The sequence below is a fragment of the Phalacrocorax carbo genome, chromosome 13 (genome assembly GCF_963921805.1).
Source record: "Phalacrocorax carbo chromosome 13, bPhaCar2.1, whole genome shotgun sequence".
NCBI classification, from domain to species: Eukaryota; Metazoa; Chordata; class Aves; order Suliformes; family Phalacrocoracidae; genus Phalacrocorax; species Phalacrocorax carbo.
Window position 1 is genome coordinate 13,624,213 of NC_087525.1, and position 24,249 is coordinate 13,648,461.

Genomic DNA, 24,249 nt, shown 5'->3' on the forward strand with positions numbered 1-24,249 from the left:
TTCATGCAAAAGAAATAAACCCAGCTAAACAAATCTTCCTTACGTTAACTTTAAAAACAAAACAAAGCATCCACCTCCCCCAAACCAAAATGTAGAGGCTAGATCAAGTCTTTCACCAACGAACCAAAAAGCTCTTGAAGATGACCCTGTGAGGCCTCCATAACTTAGTGCTGATTTCCAATAGGAAAAAAAATGAACTGCAGTAACTTCTTGAAAATGGTCTATTTGTATTATATGAACTGCCTCTAGTAAATAGCACAAATGAAACTAGTCTTAAAGTTGTGTTCATAAAGACCTGGAAAACTGTTTTACTTCTACAGGCATAAATCAGGAGTAAATTCCTTGCATGATTTTGTAAAGTGAGAATAAAACAGCAAGATAAGAAACTTAAAGTGTTAGCCTGTTAAACAGTTAGCTTTAGTAAAATAAGATCTTATCTGATGATAAAGTTGAAAGAACAAAACAGAAGTGTTTAGGAAAACACTTTCCTATGTTTTATTTGTATGCGTGAAGTATTTCTGTATATTGTTAAAGTTAAGTATGTTTGGGTCCTTTAGTGATAACAGAATTGTAGCTTTAAGTTACTGTGAAGTGTGTGCTCTCTACAAATCAGGCCACTGTCCTTTGCATTTGAAAGTTGTGGTGAGAGGCAAATTACATCGCCTAAGTAATGGGTTTCCCATGACTGATTCTAGTCATGTGGAAGTTCTTCAGAGTTCTTGATACAATTTCCTCCTCACTCAAAAGGAGTCACCTAAAAGTTACCAGGGTGGAGAAACAGTATGAGTGAATGAGCCTAAACCTGTACTGCTTCCAGTATAACATGATTCTTCTGCAGCTCAAGTGAGGATGACCAGGTCTTAAGGATACCTACTTCCTCCCTTCCTTCCCCTTCTGCTGTAATAGTTAGAAGTGTTTTATCTGTAAGCTGTTAGCTCAAACTCATTTCTACAGATATCATTCACCCAGGTAGGCTCCTTTCTCAGTGGTTTATCACATAAATGTGACATCCGTAGAGACAGTTATGGAGATATCTGGAAAGGAGTAAAAAAGAGGGGAAAAAACAAAGAAGAAAGGGAAATGTGTTTTAACCAAAAGGTTATTAGCAAGAAAAAATGAGGGAAGGAGAGAGGAGAAAAGCAGCTAAGGGTAGGAAAGGAGAAGGTGAGCAAGTAAAATGATCTGATGATAATGTCATGAGAGGTCTAGGGTCAAGACTATTTCAGTCATATCTGTCTGGAAAATCACAGCATCTGTAGCAGTCATTCATAAAATTCTCAGCTAAATCTTGTTCACTTAATTATTTTCAGGGCTTTCTCAAGGCTGCAGTAAAACCATGCCTTCTGACAGCTGTTAAGTGTTATAAGAACTAGAAGGGAGATAGTTTTGCAGAACTGTTAGAGTAAAAGTAGCAAAAACATGGGATGGTGCCAAGTACAAAGACTCTTACAGTTAATAGAAAGATTCACATTGCTATTCCAGTGGTTGAATTGACGTTATAGGCAATATGAATAAATACTTACAGCAATAGAAAAGGACAGTGTTATTCTTACATCGTTATTTTCCCATCTTTAGCCTCATTTCAAAGCACAGGAGTCATACTGACAGAGGATTTTGCCATTAGTTATCTTCTGAGTAAAGGTCATAGAGTATGCTTGAAAGATACTTAATACAATGATGGGCAATATAGGAATTACAAAAAGATTTGCAGAGAAACTGATTCGTTTAGGGCTCAGTCCCACAAAGCTGTTGAGTATGGCAATAAAGTTAACAGAAAATTTGGAAGTGTGTTATATTGATGAATTATTATCAATAAAATGGAATCAGGAAAAATGCTGATATCAATCACTATTTTACTATCATCTCCTTTTTTTTTTTTATCTGTGCCCAAAAGACATGATGGTAGAGCACTATCTTACCTTTTTACAAATATTTAACAAGTCAAATTGTCCGCAAAGAGAAGCCAAATTAAACATTACCTAACCCTACAGCGGTTTAGAGCTGGTCACAGATGTTCTAGAAGAGAACATGCTGAGATGCTCCATGGCCATAAAGCAAATATGTTGCTCTTGATAGTAAAACCACTCCTGGAAGCAGTTCAAACTGGAGGTTTTACGGAAGTTATGTGAAATGCAGCTGTGTAACGTTTCTAGAGTACTATCAGCAGAGAGGCTATTTTAATGAAGGGTGACCCTCCAAAGGTATCAAGGAACAATGCATTTACCTAGCCAGAAGTGAGTCCAAAAAGAGGAGCTGTAAAAACAAAATAAACAATGGGCTGCAAGCTCTTTACTCGTGTATGTCAAATTACTTGCACTCTTCAGCATTTTAAGAGCTTGTGTTTTTTAATTTTTATGTAGGATAAGAGAGTTATGTGAGAGGCCTGTTTCTGCATTCTGCTGAAGTGTTCCCCTAAAAAAAAAAGAATGCTGATTCCCAGACTACAAGTTCTGTCTTTTAGTGGCAGTGAAAACCAAGAAAAAGCAACACCAGAAGCAAGAGAGAGTGGAACTCTCATACTGACAATGTTCAAACTTGTCTCCTTTTGCTGGAGGATTGTTTGTAGAATTAGAGTGAAAACTCGTACGTGTACAGAAAGAGTTTTTGTCAGAAGTGTTTAATCAGTTCCCATCGTGTCTGTGTGTGCTTCCATGGAGAAAAACCCCACATTTTCATTTAAGAATGAATGCTTATCACTGGTGTTATTTTGCTTTAAAAGTTAATATAATTTTTGAATGTTACCCATTAACTAGGGTTAATATATTTAGTTACTCTTTGGTCTTCTATTTTTTTTTACAAATCCTATTTTTCTAGGTGATGTTAATGCGTAATTTATTCAGGCTGGGATAGAATCTTCATTTCAGTGGTGTGATGACAGTTCAGTCCAGAGAAAGCTATGCCTCATGACGTGTATCTGATGTGTGAATTCTGCACTTTTAAGTGCAACCAGTTCTTTTCATTCTGTGAAATTAATTCTGTACAACAGAAAACTGAGAGAATGTCTTTGAAATGAATGATTCCATGTCAATAATAATTAGAGAGGGGCCAATGCTACAGCAGATTACTGGTGAACATTCATAGGCATTGGTTATTGTTTTCTGGAATGTAGGGAGAAAATGAAAATTCTAATGAATTCTTACATAAATATGTAGCAATGCAGAAATTTGAAACCAAGGTGCCATATAAAGTGATCTTTTATGTAGCGTATCTACTACTGACCAAGGGTTTGAAGTAAACTAAGTCAGTTTTTAAACTGAAGATGAGGATTTTGTTGCTGTCAGAATTGCTGTGGAATAAGCTGTGTGATACCGTTCCGATCCAAGCACCAGGTACTTTAGTGTAACATCTAAATGAATGATTAAGAGGGTATGATTCAGTGTTCACTGAAGGAAAAGGAAATTTTTATTTTGGTAGACCAATGATTTGGTCTGAGATTGAGACTAGAGTGGTTTCTGTAAAGGAATTAACAGTAATTACACTTTTTATTATGGTGCAGTAGTGCTGGGCATTTTTGGGGCCTGCCCCATGGGCATGTTTACTCGGGTTTTTGTACACTAACCTAACCCACAAAATGCCACCTGTCTTCATACCTGTCATACCATCGGCATATTCCAGATGTGAGCCATCTGACTGTAGAAGAAATTTTCCATAGCAGAACTAAGCACTGAGTACTCAGATGTGGCAGTTAGTGTGTTTCTAAGGGTTATGGAATGTAATATGAGAATATAATACAAAAAGAGAAGATGGATCTGAATTAATAGAAGAGAGGACTGAGGAAAAGAAAAGCAAAGGCTGAAGGGAGAGGGCTAGGTAAATGAGAAACATTCATCATGCTAGATCTTATCAGGTGTTTCGTCTCTCAAATATGCATGAAGAATGAATGAAAATATAAAAAAAATATTTCATGGGAGAAATCTACTTTTCAAGAGATTAAAAAGTAAAAGGAAAATATGGTTATATGATGCAGAGCAAACTTCTTCCAGTCTTTTACTAGGAAAGACACGCATTTGCAGATTTTTGTATCTATCCCTGTAAAACCACAACACACGGTTGGAAGCACAACACAGATCCCAGATTTAGGGGAGAGACAAAACAGAAGAAGCAGCTGACCTGAACTGTCACCAGTACTCCTGGATTACTTCATGCTCAGTTGAGTTGCTAAGATAACCAATCTTACACGGGTTGGATCCAGAATGTTTCTAAGAACTGAGTTAATTAGTGAAATATCCTAAAGTTAACTAACTCCCCTGCCAAGAAATGGGCTCTTCCATTTTCCTCACATGATTATCTAGGCACTTTCACTTTTCCATATATAGGAGCAGCTCAGGGACTGACAGATCAGGCTAGGTAGGGATACAGACTTCAGGCACATGCATACTCCTTGCATGTGTACCCAGCTGCAAGCACATGCTGATTGCACACACTGACATTCAGGCTAGCGTAAGAGGTAATAAGCAAAGACAGTGATAGTCCTGCTGATAAAGAACTTCTCCTTTAAGAGAAGGCACTAAAGGTAGGACTCTTCGGCCACTGTTTATAATAAGCCAGCAGGAAAAGCATCACAGTCATGAATGGGCCAGTGGATGGTTTATGCGATTACACGCTGGATGATGAAGGGGCTTTCATGTTCACGTCAGAGTCAGTGGGAGAAGGACATCCAGGTAAGAAACCAGCTCTGGCAAATGTGCAAAAAGAATAATATTTTCATTTCAAATGTTTTAAAGCCTGAAGAATAGTTCATCTCTGTTCATCTTATTATAGAAGTTATTTGTAACAGGGCTCTTTTTAATTCATTTCTGCTGGACCGTGTCCATATAGACTACAGAACCGCTATAACGCGGGTGCTTCCAGCAGGAGTTGGCGTGCCTTTGCAGGGTGTGTGTTACACTGAGGAGGGAAGTGGGGTTTATGGTTGCTGCTTCTTCCTTTTCATCTGAATTTCTTTCAGTGTTACTGTGGAGACACTACTCTGTCTCTGATAGACTCAAGTTTCACATATGGAGAAGAATGCATAGCTTGCTTCTCAAGTTCCGTATCTTTATGGGCTCTGTGAAACTGTCCTGCATATATGCTATGCTCTAAAACTGTCACCCACGACAGGAATATCTCTAAGCAGGCTATTTTAAAGCATTTAAAAATCAATGGTCCCAGCAGCTGTGCATGGCAAAGTTGCTGGTTTTTTTTCCCCCCGTACCATCATCTGATGCAATATATGGAATTTCTTAAGCAAATAGTGGACAGTTATTTGCTAAACTTTATGTATGGTCAGCAGAGCTTAGTTCAATTTTATTGAAAACAAATGTTCATCCACCATAAAAATGTACCTTATGTCAACAGCAAGTGTTCCCCCAAATGAGGCCAGGGGACAATAGACTGTTTGATGTCCTGAAAAGTGTATTTATTTTAGAAGCCGATTTGGTGTCCTGTGCCTTTTGCTATAATAAGGCTTTTTCAGGTCTGTACTCGTGTTTATGTGGGTAAATCATACATGGGTGGAATGACATAGCAGAGAATAAAAAGGTCAGCAGGGAGAACTTTGTGTCTCTAATTCTGATACTCTTCCATAATATCAACTTATTGCTGCAGACTGAATCCATGGCTGATGCAACGGAGTTACACCTCTGTCATTGTCAAGGCAGCTACATCAAGTTAAGCCAGTTGGGGTTCTTTCTGATGTAACACAATCAGAAAATGGCAACCACTTTCGGTCCTTGGGACATAGGTCCCATCTCAAATTTATATATAATTAGATCCAGTGTCTGTAGCTCAACGTAATTTATTGGGAAAAATATTATACAATATGGTAATTTTAAATAGATGATGGTATTTCCAGAGATGACAGGTCACAATTTATGCTGCTCTAATCATTGTTTGTAATCCCCCTGGGGCAATAATAGATAAGTCTCTGAACAGGCAGAGTTTAACTGAGTCCCCAGGTTTAACTTTGTCCCTTGGTTTCCATACTTTACCGAGTCTCTTTTTGTCTTGATTCTCATTTTAGGATTTGGCCTATTTTTTAGTACTTATGCACATACCCTTCTTTATTTCCAAAAACTCTATTGGTCCCTAGTAAGCCGCCTTTTAGCCCCCGTGAGCATTATTTCCCTCCTGTGCTGAAATACTGGGCAGGCCTTTGAGAAACAGTGTTGCCGCTTGTTAGATTTGGGTACAGCCCCTCCTCTGGCAGGGGTTGCCAGATCTCAGGGTACCGTGAGATGCAAAGTGGGAACCCGAGACGCTTGTTGTAGAGGGAGTGGAAAGCTGAAATTTACGCAGACGTTTTCAAGACTGTGCTGCTTATACTTTCTTAAACAGCCTAGGTCTTCATGCAGGGTACTGAAAACCCAAATGCCTATGGCAAAGGAAAGATGCACATTTTCCAGATCAAGGGAGGACAGGTTGACAGTAAGTCACTCTGGGTCGTCCTGCAAATTCTTGCTCCTGAACACAGCCCAGCAATAGGTCTTAACTGTCTCAGCGATAGCTCTAGTTTCTGACAGCAAATTGACCACCCTTACATCCTGGCCGGCACCCCTTTTCTCCGTCTGTGGTTTTACATGAGAGGTGTAGATGTGCCATTAGGTTTTTATCTCCCAGGAAAATCTTGGCTGTTTCTTAAAATGGGGCCCAGTGCCTGAGGCTGTAGTTGGGCTTCTGACATTATCAGCAGCGCTAAAATTTTATGGTGAGTTTTGAGTTCCTCTGTTTGATACCAAATGGATAATTTGTGTGTTCTTGATTATTTCTCTTCTGTACGTGATAGTATAATTTTGCTAGAGGGCATTATGTGAAGTAAAGATCCTGAGCCAGACCTTTGTCTGGTGGAAATTTGAATTGTTCTGATTATATTAGCTGAGGATTGAACGCTTTAATGGGGACCTCCTTCTTAATAAAACAAAGCAGGAGAAACTGCATGCTTATTATTTGGGTATACAGAGAACTGCCTTACACCTGTGCAGCGCCTAAGAGTTGTGTGTCACTAAGAAGCCCAAATTCTATAGAAGCAAGTATTAGCTGGCAGTAATTAAGGCACAGGTATTACCTATGCTCCACAAAGACTTTATAGAAGACTCTGTTTATCCCATCTTCTCACTCCAAATTCTTCAAAATCACATGGGTTTAAAATTTGGAAATTCCTTCCAGAAGGTCTTTAAGCCTGGCATTTAGTGGGGTAAATTCCAGAGTCTCTGAAGACTTACATGTCACTTCTTTGTTTCAATATAATAAAAACACATAGGTAGTAGCATGGGGAAGAGAAACATTTTTTTTAGGTAGCCGTTTTTTGTCACTGCTCCATTTTGCTTTGTCCAGTAGTGTCTGTCTGTGCTGCACAATGGTTTCACTGTGCTTTGAAAGGCATTGTGTGTTTCTCTGACCCACAATGTCTTACAGGTGCCAAACCACTTAGGATTAATTCCTTCCCCTATCTGGTGTGACTTCAGGTGGAATTGCCTGCAAACAGAATGTCATTCAGTTTTCCAGTAAGTATCAAGGACTGTCTTTAAAAATATAAGAGAAAACATCTGCTAAAAGCACTCTCGGATTTTCAACCATATTAAAAACATATGTTTATCTTCTGGATGTTCACAGAAAAAAAATCACACAAGAAAAAAGAAAACAAACTGAAAATGCAGATCTTTCCAGCAAGTTGATGCTGCATGTCTTATATCTAACGTTATATATGCTTAACAATATCTGACATTGTGTATACTTAACAACACACATAATACTTTGGTACACTGTGTATTGAACACAGAGAACAAATGTACAAGGTATTTAAACAGTGCAGTGTTAATATTGAAGTACCGCTGCAATTACCAATTAGCACTCCTCAAGAGTCTTTTAAATAGGGAAAATGTAATACAGCACAATTCAGCTATTCAAAGTCTTCCTAGTGAAACTTTTTTGGTGGGAAGCTTAGTTTTTGATGAAGTGCTCATGATAAGCGTCTGCATTTCTTGACTGTTTCAATTTTTTACCAGAAAACTGAGAACAAATTTTGAATATATAAATTCATATTCTAGTTTAATATTTTTTCTGTTGATATAAATAATGTACTATTAAAAATGCCAAATGTTATTTTGATGATCACAGGTTTTTAAGAAAATCGACCTTACCTTTTGAAATGTTCAATGTTTATTATGTTTCCTACACCATCAAAGCCATAAGTGTGGTTGTACCTGTTGTGCTTCAAAGGGCGGAGCTTTTTTGAATTAAATTTTCAGTTGTTACTACTGTTCATAGATTTTTTTTTTCCTCTCTATGTGGTGAATCTGTGAAACTGAATTCTTGGGGAGGTCCTGGGAACTTGCACATGTCATGGCTTGTGTTACAGAGTCTGATGTAACAATCTAGATTGATGTAACAAACTTATGTCCAACTATTGGGAAAACTCTGAAGCTTCTTTTAATTACTGGAGATCACTACTGTTGTTGAATGCCCCTTTACTTCATCATTTGACAACTGGGCATTTGGTTAGGGTTTATCATCAGCTCCCCTAGACTCATTCATTCCTTTTATAGTTAGCAAGAGCTGGTTTACAGCTAAGTGGCATCTCTGCCATAAGGCTGAGTCTGTGGGATGACTGGATTTCATTAAAAGAATTCATGCTTATCTAATACTTTCCTGCTCAGTCAAGAAATCCTCAGCCTAGACATCCCTTTTGCAATATTCATCCTATGGGATAGTAGTTCACAACATGAAAGTATGCATGAACTGAATAAGAAATATTACATAATTTTTTTTAGATGATAATGCCTCACCAGGGGGTGAGCCATTCTGCTTCCCCTGTTTCCCAAAAAGAAGAAGAAAAAAAAACCAGGAAGGAAATAACGGACAAACATATGCTGTCACATTTAGCAGCTAATAAGAGAAATGGACGGTTGAGATGAGAAATTTAAATAACAGAATGCAGGGTACACAAAGCCTGCTAAGCATTGCTAAAAATAGAACGCCTGGTTTTATTTTACACCAGAGACCTTTACTAATAGACTTGCCTTTAATTTAATGCATTAATCAGCCAATCATCCAGACAGATTTATCTTTCCAGTCTTGATAGATGTATCTGTGTCTGGATTTGATTCTAGTTGCACTAAAACTGTTGGTTGTTGCACCAACAATCAGATGCGGCGTGAATTGTCAAACTGATTTGTCTCAGACTATTTTAATCTAAAGGTATGCTATCATCACAGCAGATTAAATTATTCTAATCTATTATTTTAATTCATTAAATTCTCACATAGATTTTAAAGAGCAGAAGGGACCTCTGATATATAATCTGGTCTGACCTTCATACACAGGTAATAGTATTTCATGCAAGAATTCTTCAAACATGCTAGTAAATGATGGTTGAATTTCATTCATACCTTTTAAAAAGATACCAGATATTCATATAGAGATTTGAAGGGGTAAGGAATCTTGCATACCTCTAAGTGAATGGTTTCAATGGCTCTCACCCTTTTAAGATTTTCCTTTCTGAATTTTTATCTGTCTCTCTTTAATTTCGAGCTATCAACTGTAGTAAAGTTATTGTCCATCAGACAAAACCTTTTCTCTCAGCCTATTATTTTTAGGTTCTTAGAGACTGTCATCCCAATGTCTATTCGGATTTCCTTTGGTAGTTTGTCTTTCCTTCAGTCTTTCAAAACTAGACTGAGCTTGATTGATTTCGTCCTGTAAGATATACATTTCTGATTTCGGGCATTCTTCTCAGTCTGTCCTAAACCTTCCTGCAGCTGCTTAACATCGTCTTTGGAATACCACCACCAAAATCCAGTATTTCTGTAGCAGTCTCACTAATGCTATTGTATGGAGATAATTTCATTTCTATGGATGACTCTTCATCTTGTTTTCCAGTATGATCTTTTCAGGGTAACAGTTTAGTAACACAAACTCTCCCCTTCTGTAAGTGTGGACTATGCTTTTTGTTCATGAATGTTTGCTGTGTTATTTCTCCGAGAGGGAAGCAAAGAGCTGATTTTCTACCTACCAATATCCATTAAATACTGTAGATACTAGTGATACAGTTGACCCAAAATAAACCCCATGAAAACGTCCTGTTAAATCTTTACTTATTGATTTCCCTGCCTACTATAGCTAATGCTTCTTGAAACATTTCATGGAAGTTTTAGTTCATAAACTAATTTCAAGCACAGCATGCAAAACCAACATTAGGTTCTTTGTACCAGATAGGTGCCACGAGGAGAAGTGAGGATGAATTAGTCATACAGGCTTACCTATACTCTTCTTGAATGTTTTGGAAAGAATGCATATAATATCCCTGTATGTGCCATACAGGGAGCTTAGCTACTGGTATCTAATGCAATTGAGACATGTTTCATGTGGAACAAGAACAGGGTTAAAGGTTGTTCCTGGCATAGAAACTCTGGGTGGTGAAAAAAAGACTACAAAGCAGTCCCAGTCATTAGGATTTTACTGCAGGGCATTGGCCCTGCACTAAGAAGGTCATCCTATCCCAGTTGCTCTGTTGTCCCACCCAGGTAATCAAAAGTTACATATTTTTGTCAGTAATGTTTGCTTTCATGCTTGAAGATATGACTATATTTCCTTATAAAAATGGAAACTTTGAAGAGAGCAAGCAGAGATACATTTTAATCACTCCTGCCACCTTTGTCCCCAGTCTTGCTAAAAAAGGTTCATTTGGACTTCTAACTAACTTGCAAGAACGGTGCCTGATTCTTGTTTGGTAATAATTGTCCCAAATTTAGTAATCCATGTACAATTCTCACAAGGCTGACAGTTCCAATGCAGCCTACATTTGCTAATTGTCTTTTGTGTTCGTTCTTTTTGTGTGGAAGTGGTTAATATGAGTGTCAGAATCACTTTAGTTCTCTAGTCTTTGATTTGTCCCTCTTAGCTAAATATACACCTTCCTCATGAAAATAAATAAGAAGTTGTTTTGACTTGAGGTTAAATGTATTAGAAGTCTCTAATGACAGACTCTTACAAAACACTGCTTTTCAACAGATTGTGCTGCAAATGGCAAGGCCGGGATTAATTCATCTTGCCACACAATGTGTTATGGCAACATCTAAACATAGTATGCAATATTAGGTGTTTTTGAAGAACAATAACATTAAAATATATGAGAAAAATTACCATTTTCTCACAGAAGGCATTGTTATGGTTGCTGCTCTTTTGTGTTCATTAGATTAGCTACATTATTTGATTAAGAATCATTATTAATTAAAAAGGTAAGAAAAGAAAAAGAAGGAAACAACGAAAAGAAGGAAAGAAAGAATTATCTAGATTTATGTCAGGCAAAAATCCAGATTTATGTCAGGCAAACTTCAGTTGGTAACCCCTTCTTGGCTCTGTGTGCGCTGCTCACTCCCCTGTCTTAGGTGGGTTGCAGGGATTATTAAGGGATGGCATTGCAGGATGGTAGGAAGCAATGAGAAGAAGCAAACAGGCACCTGAGACAGCTGTGCATCATCTGTAGTGATCTAAGCTCTTTCTCAGGCTTTACCAGCAGTGTTGTTCAGGTTCGTTCTAACCTTCTGCTGGGGAGATGGAAGTTGATGGTGGAATATCATCGTCATGTTGGAATACCACTAATGTAGAGTGCATGCTGTACTGGCGTATGGTGTTAGAGGAGGAGAAGGCTGGGAGTAAAGCCTCTTAGCCTCTCGGGTAACTCTATGTATAACACGCTTGTTTCACACTTAAGTGCAGAAAACTACAGGTAAAATTGTAGTCAGTATTAGTCTACGCCAGTAAGTAAATCCCTCATTGTATCTAGAGGCTTTGCTTGCAGGATGTTGCATATGTCCTTCTATTTAGTTAGTTTAAATACTCCAGTAATAAGCAATAAAAGCATTCCTTGCTGAAACACTTACCTATTCAAAGAGATGCTGACAGTCCGTGGTTTGGATTGAGTGCTGTGGTTTTGAATCACAACTTTGATGCTTTGCAGATAAAATCTGCGATCAGATCAGCGATGCTGTACTAGACGCCCATCTCAAACAGGACCCGAATGCCAAGGTTGCTTGTGGTAAGTTGTTTGCTGCTTTGCTTTAAGTCATCAGCCAGTCACTGTTCTTTTTTTCATGATGTTATCATAGAGCTTGATGCTATCGTTTGCTAACTCATTTTACTCTAGAAAAATTACATAAGAATTATAGTCTTCAAGAGGAGGGGAGATGAGAAGAAACAGTAAAGGTTTTTATAAGGATTGAAGCCTAAGCAAGGCTGTAGAATGGTAGGATAGGTAATTTTGGGTGCGGACTGAATTTTCCTGGGAGAAACAGATTGGGCTTCATTACAGTGGATTTTTGAAAGAATATTTGAATGTTTTGTTGAAAAGTTCGTTTACTATATTTAATAAATTACTAATTTTTCAGCCCAAGTCCCCATAAATGCTTGTTTTTTGAAATCTCTTCAGAAAGAGTTGTACCGTCAACCCTCAGGTCATTACCCCAATTCATGTATTATGTAACTAAACCCTATCTTCCGATTCTTCCTCCTGGGTCTGGAGGCAAGTTTTCAAAATAGGTGATCACCAACTATTTTTTTTTTAGCCTCAGTATGTATCTTAGAGTGCTTAAGGATCAAGTGGATTTAGAAATCCCAGCTCAATGCTACATTTCCCTAGAATCTGTGCAAATCACTGAATCACGCGCAGTGTTCTGTCTTTCCCATTTGGAAATTGGACATATTAGTCTTTTCCTTACTTTCCAATATATGGTGACTATGAAAAGAATTTGTTGTAGAAGGAGCTAATGTTGCTAAAAATACTGGTGGAAAGGACTCACACTGTATTCACCCAGTAGATCTCAAAACCATCATCACAGCGTGTTACTTGTCTTAGTGGGGTGGGTTATTTTGCTGTTGTAATCCTGTTTTCACCTCTTTTTTCAGAGACAGTATGTAAGACAGGAATGGTGTTGCTCTGCGGGGAGATCACATCTCATGCTATTGTGGATTATCAACGAGTTGTCCGAGATGCAATTAGACATATTGGCTATGATGATTCAGCTAAAGGTTGGTGGAAAAATTAATGAAATCCTTGAAGAGCAAGCAATAGGCAACTGCGGAACAGGTCTGGCACCACTTCTGTGTATGGGCTTTAGCAAGCCTGATAAAAACTGAATATCCTGTGTGAAAGCTGCGTACATGGTGCTATGTGATACACTTTCTGGCTTTATCCCAGTAAGTAGAAAAACCATCATACATTAGTTAAAACTGAAAGGGAGGAGGCAGAGTAAACTATGAACTGTGGTATTAGGCCAGAATAGTTAATGGCAACCTGAGCCACAGAATCTACCACTCCTTCAGACTTGTGAGAACTCGAATGTTGGTTATTCATTTGGCAAGCCAGTTGATGCATCTTGGTGAGAAAGAGAGGGAAGAAGAAATCTAGTTCATTTCATTGTTGTACCATTGTGTATTTGCACTGTGGTAGCATCTGGAATTCCCAGGGGTAAGGCAGGTTCACACTGTGCAAGGTGCTCTGTTGCTCTGACCAACTCTGCCTACACTGAGGAGTGTGTCATCCAAATCTGGGTTGTGTAATGTACAAATGATAAAAAAGGCAAAATGTTTTATATACCAGATACATTCAGCTTTCTGATTTGCTGTGTATGTGTTTATACATGACAAATATCCCACGTACACTGCTACAATGAAATGCATCCTTTAAGTGTGTTTGGTTAAAAGAAAGTTGTTTCCTGCGGTCCTTTAATTGCTATTGGATTTATAGGGAGCTTGTGGTGGGAGAATATTATTTAAGCTCATCTGCAGGTTACCTCCACCATCACGTAACAGCAATGCTTTCAGAAAATGCTGGCAAATCTAGTAGGTCATAAGTCTCCATTTTATCCTAAGTGCCAAAACTGATAAGGGGAGATGCAGTGACCCAGTAAAAAATAATTTCTATACAGAAGTAAAACAAAAAGCTAAAAGAAACAGTTGCACACATAAATATAATTTTCTTCTCTACATAGCCTACTTAAAAGGCGGCGAAGAGCATTCCTCAAATGGATCATGTGCATATGGACATGCGTATATGTTGTATTGGCCGGACATGGGTTTGGTCAGCAGCTGTCAGTAGCTTCAGTTCTAGGAAAGGTTGGATTTGGAGAGAAGCAAGTTACTATTAATATACCTAGGAACAGGTGGAAAATTTTGCCACAATCTTCTCTAAGTCTTTCCATTTCTTTTTAAAACCTTCCTTTTGGTCTTTGAAAATTATATAAAGTAAATTCCCACTTCCAGATTTGCTCTGAGACTTGAACCTGTTTTTTTTCTCTGCTCGTGGCTCACACACAAACTCCCACGAGAGGGTTAAGTACAGTCACTGCTTTACATGTACTACAAATAATGTATCAGAGAGCAGAGCCTTCAGTTGCTGCAGATATCAGCTCCTAGGAATTTACGTAGGGTTTTTTATTACTATGTATTTGGGAGGGGCTGATTATTTACTTTTTTGACTAGTTTCTGCAGTTAACAATTCATAATCTGAATTGGCTTGGCATGGGGTGCCAATGCAAGAGAAAATAAGCAGTAACAAGCAATAAAGGCAACCCTATATGTCCCACCCCCTCCCAAAAAAAGGTTTCAAGTGTTTATATTTGACAAAAAAAATGAACTAAAAATAGCAATTAGGTTGTGAGCTCTGAATGCTGGATCCTTCAGAATGAAAATTTTATCATATGGTTCCACGTTACTTTCCTTAATTGTGACAGAAAAATCTAATTTGCCACTATTCTTTTTCCAAACAGGCTTTGACTACAAGACTTGTAATGTGTTAGTGGCACTGGAACAGCAGTCACCTGATATTGCCCAAGGCGTTCATCTACACAGGGATGAAGAGGACGTTGGTGCTGGAGATCAGGTAGACAAGACATCGCATCTAAAACACCAAAGCTGTTTGAGTGGAAAGTTTATTCCATCTCATTACCCTATTTTCTAAATCAAAACCCATGTGAAGATTTCCACACTTCCATCTTGGGCTAGCCGAGAATAAAAACCATATATTTATTAAAACAGTTGGAAATTCTGTGAAAGCAGACTTTTGCTTGGTGTTTGCTATAGCACTCCATGCAAGTCAGGAGAGCTCGGGCAGTTTGTAGTAGCTGAGGATGTGTCCTCTGGAACTTAGCAAAGGTCTTCTGCTTATGTGTTTCATGTTTTTGTTGAGTAGCTTTAGATTCATTAGACCATTCATCTTGCAGCCAGACTTGTCTTGTAAGATGGAATAAACAAAGGATTTTTTTGTTTTCACAAAGCTCTTGAGATTTTACACAGCAAAAAGATTAGGTGGTTTCAACTGTCTGCAGCATTAGTACAATAAAAGCAAATACGCCAGAGTACTTTCAATTCCCACTTATTTCCCGGAGGCAGATATTGTAATAGGTGTTCCACATAATTAAGGTTGTCCAAGCTGCATTTCTATGAGCTAAATAACACATGTAGATAATTACGGTGTGTTCCCAAGAGAAAGATGCTAACATTAAAACTCCATAATCTGACTGATGGCAGCATAAGTGAATTTAACATTTACAGTAGTTATCATTAGTAGTAATATCTAGTTTATAACAATGCAGTTGAGAACCATAAGTGGAAATATCAGAGTCCAGGAGCCAAGCTAATATTGTTCAAAAAACCCTTGAGAACTAAATTAAAATGCTTTTATGCTGTCTTGTGGACATAATACTATGTAAGATGAGACGATATCTGGCTTTCTTTGGCACTTTGATGGCCTCCCTTCCCATTGTATCAAAGTACCTTCCTGTCTTTATTTTTTTTTGTATCACAACATACGCTGGGTAAGGAGAAAGAAAATGCTGCCAACTATTTAACAAGTAATGATCTGATGCAGGGAACATGTCTGAATAATACTAGACGTGTGTGGCACTGCAAATCTGAGGCAGGTGCCTTAAACTGTTGGGTGGTACCTCCTCTATGCCGTAGTCAGATCCCCTTCCACTGAAATGTCAGATGTGAGCTGTGGTATACCTGTGTCTGTATTCATATATAAAAGCTCCTACAAGCCGTCCAGGCTAACGATAACACCTTTCCTTTGATAGAATGGCGCTGAAATTGTTTTGCTCAAACAGATGGGTTTTTTCCTATGAAAGAACCTGATTTTTCTTTGCAGAAATGTGTCTGGTTTTCTTCAGGGTTCCAGCTCAACATGTAAACCTTCAGGTTTTCAGTGAAAAATTCCAGGAACGCGGTTTGTTTCTCATTGCACTGTAACATGTTTGAGCCTGATCTGAGTTTAACCTTCTTGGACTGTAATGTAAAATAGTAAAAAGTATACCCGAGGGTACTGTTCACTCTTTGCTTCAGATGAAATCTCATTGCCGCCTTTGGTTGTGGTGCTTTTAACAGTGATTGAAGTATCTCTTCTCCTCCTGTAGGGTTTGATGTTTGGTTATGCAACAGATGAGACAGAGGAATGTATGCCTTTAACAATTATTCTTGCTCATAAACTGAACGCCAGGTTAGCAGAGCTGAGACGTAATGGCGAACTTCCTTGGCTGAGGCCTGACTCTAAAACACAGGTGAATACTAATTTCATTCAGTTTTCTCTGTTTTACTAACACAATAGCATTCCAGTCATTTATGGATAGTCCGGATAGTTGAAAACTACCAGTTTTTTCATTTCCAGAAATCGTAAATATTTTTAAAGACAACAATTGATATATCAGGTTATTATTATCAGAATATCAGGGTAACTTACAAGTAGCAGATAAAGCATTTCCACTGTTATGATACTGTCTCCTTCAGAGTTGGAAAATGGTTAACGTGTATCGGAGTGCCAGGAGTACTCAGCCACCTACGAGTCAAGAAACATTTAACCCTTCAGACCTAAGTGGTCTGTGCTCATTCAAAAAGTGACAGGAAATCCTATGGATTTATTTGTATTCAGGAATTTGGGCTGGCCTTTTTGAAGATGCACTGAGAACATAAATTTTGGAGGCTTGGGAGTTTAGCTGGAAATCCCAACTAAAAGGCACATAGTGGACAGTTTCACAGAAAATCAGATTGTCCATATTGGGCCTTTGGGTTCTTTCTCACCACGGCAAAAACAAAGAATGAGAAAGTAGGCTTCAATTCTCACACCTTGGCAGTGATCATTGTCGTGTCAGCATTGACATTTTGCTACAGTTTTGCTCTTGGAATAGCATAGCATGACGTTTCATGTAGACCGGTAATACGTTTTATAACAACTTTGGGTTTTTATTTCCTCCCTCTCGCTGTTCCCCTCAGGTCACGGTTCAGTATATCCAGGAGAATGGCGCAGTCATCCCAGTGCGCGTTCACACCATTGTGATATCTGTGCAGCACGATGAAACCATTTCGCTGGAGAATATGCGCAGAACCCTGAAGGATCGTGTGATTCAAGCTGTTGTCCCTGCAAAATACTTGGATGAGAAGACTATTTATCACCTTCAACCTAGTGGACGTTTTGTTATTGGAGGGCCTCAGGTTTGTGTTGTATTATTTTGGTGCTTTTATCAGCTTGCCTTTGTCATTGGGTGCGTGTCTTAAAAGAAATGCTCAGCTTTTTTGGCATGTCTGTCCTAAGGTGTGAGAGACGAGCTGTCTAGTGGAAGTTTTAACTGCAGTCATACATGGGAGAAGCACCAGGGTGCTGTATTTCAAAGTAACCTTTGAGGGCATGGTTTTATCATACACGTGTTGTGACTAGGCAGGCAAGTTGAGCTCCATCTTATATTGCACGTGGAATGTACAGCCCAACTCTGGGTTTCCTCAAACCCTCTCGAGTCCAGCACTGAGACAGGTAATGCTTTCTCACGGAACACATGCCTTACAGAGAGACAGGCAAGAGGTTTACTTCTCTTACAGGGAGCCTGGTTTTCAGGTCTGTATAGCTCACACTCTTCTGCCTGACATCAATGACAGCTGAAGGTGTTCATCTGTTCTGAAAATCAGCCCCTGATAGGCTTCTCCTGGTGAGAAAATAAAGGTTGCTTTTGCTTTATCTGGGCAATGCAGCAGCTGGGGTTTATAATTTGATCCTGAACTGACAGAAGTCAGGCAGAACTTCCATTCTCTGTAGCATCAGCACTTTTGAGATTTAGTTTTTGAAAAGAAATTCACCATTCCCAAAGTTTTAGTCTTCCATTCCTTTCAGAACTATCACAGCAAAGCTGCAAAGCTCCTTCCTGAAATTAGGTCCAATTTTACAACAAATCCAAGTAGACATTGTTTTTCTTTTGCTGTTCAAATTCATTCATTTACTGGAATTTGCTAGAATTATTTCTAAAGTGCCCTGTCTTTTTTACATTAGCGCCCTGGAACAGGTAGGGAGATGTTGAGATTGATCATTATAATAATGATGATACAAAAGATGTATTTTTGTGTAGTTGAATCGGTTTTATCACTGTAATTTTGCCTATCAATGACATCCTAGCCTGTGGATGAATGGAGAGTCAAACCTGAGCTGTAACTTGGAGCAAATGAACCAATGCAGCAATCATAGCTACGTGCAAAAAAGAAGGCTACACATATGAACATTTACGGATAAGCTCTGAACTGCACCCGTTAAAAAACAAAATCTTTCAGGTGTGCACTGAACTACACCCATTAAAAAATGTAATATAATGACATTTGGTAAGCCAACCAGGAATACCTTTTTTTAATCTGGTGGTGGAACTGCATTGCTTATGTTTGCACATACAAACATAGGCATGTTGCAGTGTATGTTCGCAGCTTTTTAAACCTAAGTTTACTTAGTATGGGTCAATCTAGGTGTGTGTCCGTGGCCTTACAACTGCTGCCATCACTTGTGCAATTTACAATAGCATTGGGGCAAACAGAAAATAACTGTTTCTTTCCTTGTCTTTCATGTCTTGAACTTTCTGATTACTTTTCTTAAAAGTATTACTCAGTTTTATTTTTAACAATGCTAGCTTTGGGGGGCTGCCTTAATCTCCAGCTCTGTTCATCTAGGGAAGACACATGTATTTCACTTGGGATTTTCACCTTATATCTTTGAGCATGGTGGTACCTTGAATTCTGGCTGTGGTAAAATTAATAATTTTGCTGCTATCACCATTTTCCCAACAGCCACACCCACATCACAGCTCATTGCAAAAGTGACTTCCACATGCATTTGTGCTCTTTCAGCACCTGTAAACCGAGGGGTGGTTTTTTCTCCTTTCACCCGTCCATTTCTCTTCCTCTCACTCAGTTCTTCTATCAAGTCATGATGGCACACAAGGTGTTCTCATTGCAACTGTCTGTGCCACCAGAAATTAAGGACTGAGTCAAGCAGAACTGCAGGAGGACGGGATCCTTTAGACAAGCACAGCTATCTGCAATTCAGATTTACATCTCGTTGCTTTCTTAGCAGAATGGAACAAATAGTGCCAAAGGTTTTCTTCTGTGTATATGCACAGTCTTTCTAAGAAAAACGTTGACTCTCCGCTTGTGTTTGCTGTGCAAACATTCCAGCAGTTGAATTTTACTGACATGATATTCTGTAGACAAAGAATTTCAAACCTGCCTGCACAGGTGGAGACTGAATTTCAAATTTGACCCTGTTTCCATTCACACCAGAAAGCTTAAACATTTAGTAAATCACGGGTCAGACAATTAGTCAGGTACTGATCAGCTATCCAAGATCAAATGAAAATATCAAGTACTTGTGAGGAGCAATCAGGATAGCTGTGTAGGCAGCCTGAAGGTTATCTGTGCTTCCTTATTTAATATTTTGGAATATTAATCTATAAGTATCTGTTCTTAGAAAGAAGTCATCGTTTCCCAGCGACCTATAACTGCCTACTACTCCATACCTGTTGCAGATAGTTTAAATTAGAGTATAGATATTTTGGGGTTGGAAATGTGGTTTTAGTACATATTTATATGGCAGTCTCTGTAATGATACTGCACTGGAAGCGCTGGGTGCCAGCCTCCCTGTGGTGGTGCGTAAGGTAGCACTGGCATACCTTTCGATGGTAAATACAAAAAAAGATGCCTACTATTTATTATTCACACAACTTCTGATTTTGACCAAAAGATATGAAATCCTAATATTTTTTTTAACAGTGTAAAATCTCTCAGCAGTTCCTATAGGCCACTTAGTTTGTTAGTAATATTCTGTATTCAGTTTGGATGTGGTAGACAGGTAACTTTTAAACCAAAGTTCCCATATTGTCTGCTCTAGCTATCTGAGTGTAAATCTGTCTGCTTGACCGCCAGATGCTATTCATGAATGGCTTGTGTTACGAATCTGGCTTTTAAGAACATTTATAGTCACTGTTGCAGCTTGGTGAGACAGGTTCATATGGACAGCAATCCATATGTGGTGAACTTACACGTTGTTGTAGTCTTCTGAAGGATGCATAGCCTTGTCTGAGACTTATTAAAATGGATTGTAAAATGGACAAATTCTTTTACTGATTCAGGGTGATGCTGGTGTTACTGGTCGAAAGATCATTGTGGATACTTACGGTGGCTGGGGAGCCCATGGAGGTGGTGCCTTTTCTGGCAAAGACTATACGAAGGTGGACCGATCCGCTGCGTATGCAGCCCGTTGGGTGGCCAAGTCTCTTGTGAAAGCTGGGCTCTGTCGCCGTGTTCTGGTTCAGGTATGGTTTGCCACGAATGTTGCTTTTCTCAAAAGGAATTTTCCTGTTCAGCTTTACCTTGAATACACATTGTATGAGACACTGTAGTAGAAACAGACGTGGTGACGGCTTGGGTTGAAGAAAGGAAGATCTTGTTGCGCTTGGTTCAAGACCACTGTAATGTCACTAATAGCCTATCAGCTTCTTGAAGCTGGAACTTTTCATTTAGCTTTCATTTTATTGGCTGTTTTTCTGGACATCTATTGAGCCCCCAACCCTCTGACACTTACTGTCATGGAAATGAGCATGGGGTGACTGGATAATGGGGAAGAAAGTTATCCAGAGACGTCAGCATTTTCAAAGTTTTCTCTTTTTTCCTACAAATACAGATTGTGCAAATATGGGAAGTGAAGGAGAGGCCTTGGTTTTCCTAAGATGGTTCATGAATGAATGCTTTGTTCTCATGCGCACTATTGCCCACGGAGGTGCCGTGTTTATTCGCTAACTGTGGTGTCTCTTTTGCCATAGGTTTCTTATGCCATTGGGGTGGCTCATCCACTGTCCATTTCACTGTTCACTTACGGAACTTCCCAAAAAACAGAGAAAGAGCTGCTGGACATTGTGCACAAAAACTTTGATCTTCGGCCTGGAGTCATCGTCAGGTATAGAAACACACAAAAAGGAAAAGATCTTGGTGATCACATCCTAGAAACGATGTAGTGCAAAACGTTTAGATGTGACAATGTAAGAGCCAGCCTCTTGAACTAGCATGCCATTGTTCCAGGCAGTGCAAACGAGACTTTCTCTCATTCTGTCAGTCTTCACAGTTGATACTTTTTATGGATCTACCAGTGTGCCATGTCTTTTAAGATAACAGATACACTTTTCAAGTTTCATATGAAGCATATACTTTCAGCATTTGACCTTATATAGTATGTGGAATTCAAGTAAAATAAAATAACTTTTATATTCCAAGAATTTAAAATGCCTTGCTGTGAAAAAAAAGATATGCTTCGTTTTACAAAAGGAATTGAGGGTTATTTCATCTTTTCCATTAAAATTAATAATTCCCAATAATAAGGACTTTTCCTGTAGCCCTAAAGTACTTCACATTTAAGTTTTGTTGTCAGTTTTATGGCTCTCCATTGGACATGCTCACTGGTATGCTTGCATCTCCAGAATGCGCTTCTTGACTAAGGGCATGAAATGGGTATCAACATCAGGATTTTAATGATAGCTATCACCAAGTATCTTAATGTAAGGAATTTTCTCTTCTTTTTATTATACACACAGGGATTTGGACCTAAAAAAGCCCATTTACCAGAAGACTGCATGTTATGGTCACTTTGGAAGAAATGAATTCTCATGGGAGGTGCCCAAAAAACTTGTGTTTTGACACCAGCAGTCACCCTCTAAAAACAGAAGGGAAGAGAAGCCCACTAATGATGAGGATGCTTCCGAAAACCAAATCTGACAGCTTTGTATTCAACAAAAGGAATTTTAGATTTTAAATGGAAAGAAAAAGAGGCTATTTTCTTGGAAATTGTTGGTTGTTTTTTTTTAACCCTCAGTGTCTTTCATTATCTAAGATATAAAGGACAGAGTCTGTTTTTTTAATCAGCATAAGACAACAAAATACTGTTTACTTTTTATTGCTGCTCTGTTGGTTCTTTTGATAAAGGCAAAGTATGACTCAGGTATGCAAACCAATGGCTGAACCTCAAAACTTTCATGGGCAAAGGCAAAGACAACTTTCCCAATTCTGACTAAGGATCAGCAGATCTCTTGCTTCTAATTAGACAACAGGAAATTCCGGGGTCCAATTTCCTTACTGGAGTTAGCACTGCATAGGGCTGGGGGTTGCTTTGATGGGAGAAGGCTGAATATCACGTAACTGTATCTCAGCCTCTTTTGTAGAAGATGTTGACATATATGTAATATTTAAATCACCTTCACTGGGTCCGTGCTGTTACTGTTGTGTTTCAATTACCTGTGTTTTTGAAACATAAGTGTTCTCCTATGAAACAACAATCATAGAATAAAAAGCTTTTTCCTACCACGTATGTAAACGTGCCTTTTTTCTTTTTTTTTCTTTTTTTTTTTTAATGTTGCAGTATAATCGTCCATCTCAACTCAGCCTCTTTTATACTCTTGCAGGATTTTAGTTTACCAACATAATTGAATTTTATTAGATTTTGGAATAGTGATAAGAATTTACCTACGTGTGCGGTCACTTGTGACCATGTGTGGTTGACATGCTTAGTCCTTGTGATTAATAGAATAGAATAGAATAGAAACTTGGTGAAAAACTATTAGATTTTTATTTTTAACTCTTGGGTTTGTGCTATGCAGTATTCTCTCGTAATTTTTTGCTCCCAGATGTTAAGTTTATTGCACGGCTTGGTGTAATTTTGGAATATAAGTGCATAGAAATAACTGCAAAACATCAAGAAATACATATAGCATGAGGTTAAAATGTGGACCACTACCCCTTCCAGCAATCTCTTACCGAAGAACTAGCCACTAGATGGCTGTGTCCCCCGCAGCTGTGGGAGCCGCCTGTGCGGAGAGCCTGTCCCTCTGTGCCAGCGCTCGGCTCCGAAGCCTGGGTACCCGTACCCGGCTGCTCCTGGGGGGACAGCGACAGCCTCCGCGTCCGACCGCTCAGGGCCGCTGGTGGGCTGTGGTGGGTGGGCTGTGGTCGGGACGGAGGGCGAGGACGTTCCTGTGCTCGCCGTGTTGGCATATAAAGTGACAAACTACTTTTCGCAAAGGACTGTGGACTAAGCCCAGGTGTGTTTAAATTGGGAGGACGTGAGATGCCAATTACCCTCTGTGGTTTTGTTTGTCAGTAGGCAACAAGGAAGCGCTTCATCCTGCAATACAAGGTTTACCTATGCCTGGCCCCCCCAAGAGTCACTTAATCCTAGCTTTATGGTTTCAGCAGCAGCCTGTTAGCTCTTCTACACTGGAGAAATGCTGCCACCCCCTGTTTCTCTCTGAACTAAATGCCTTCGTACAGTGTCTCCGGAACAGATGTTGAGGTGGAAAGAGAGTGTCTGACCCTGATGATCATTAAAGAAAAGCTGCCATTCATTCTCTTCCAGTATGTCACAAACACAGCTTTTATCTGTTCAAGGCAGCAGTTTAGCCACTTTATTAACTATGCTAATGTGCTATGTAAGCTGAGACAAACAAATAGTAGGTTTTATGTGTAGCTCCTGATCGCCTGAGGCCTTAGAAGGTTAATCAATGGTCCTTGTTGGACACCTGGATACATTCTGGCAGGAAGCTAGCTTAAAATGCAGCTGCATTTTAAAGCCCATATTGGCAAAAATGTCCCGGTGACTATTTCCCCAGCTGCAAATTGCTCATCTTGCAAGGAGGACAATCGTTGTGTGTGTCAGCCTCAAGAATGTAAACTGTTTGGAGCCAGGTCCTGTTGATCTGCCTAGAAACATAAACCCTGGCCTTCATTGCTAAAGACTAGTTTTGCTAATGAACTTTTGCCTAGCAGTAAGGTATACAAATGTGTTTTACTAATGATCAGGAAGTTCCCATTCATGCGGCCACAGAACTCTTTTGTGGAAGCATTATGGTCCTACACTTACCTCTTTATTAAGACATCCCTGAGATGGCATAAGAAGGCACAGCTTTGTGAATGTGATGGAGGCCCCACCACTGG

The 24,249-nt window shown here is 39.0% G+C and overlaps 1 protein-coding gene across 2 annotated transcripts; it reads left to right on the forward strand.

Annotated features, from left to right (window-relative positions):
* The first annotated feature begins 4,328 nt into the window (after positions 1 to 4,328).
* Positions 4,329 to 22,627, forward strand: MAT1A (methionine adenosyltransferase 1A). Of its 2 annotated transcripts, none has more exons than XM_009506124.2 (9): positions 4,329 to 4,661; positions 11,936 to 12,013; positions 12,880 to 13,002; positions 14,742 to 14,854; positions 16,386 to 16,529; positions 17,239 to 17,457; positions 20,403 to 20,585; positions 21,093 to 21,226; positions 21,858 to 22,627. In XM_009506124.2, exons 1-9 carry the CDS (start codon positions 4,568 to 4,570, stop codon positions 21,958 to 21,960), a joined length of 1,191 nt encoding a protein of 396 aa, XP_009504419.1. In that variant the 5' UTR covers positions 4,329 to 4,567; the 3' UTR covers positions 21,961 to 22,627. The 2 variants fall into 2 exon arrangements, with proteins under 2 accessions (XP_009504419.1, XP_064320922.1); XM_064464852.1 differs by lacking the exon at positions 4,329 to 4,661 and adding an exon at positions 7,393 to 7,481.
* The last annotated feature ends 1,622 nt before the right edge of the window (positions 22,628 to 24,249 follow it).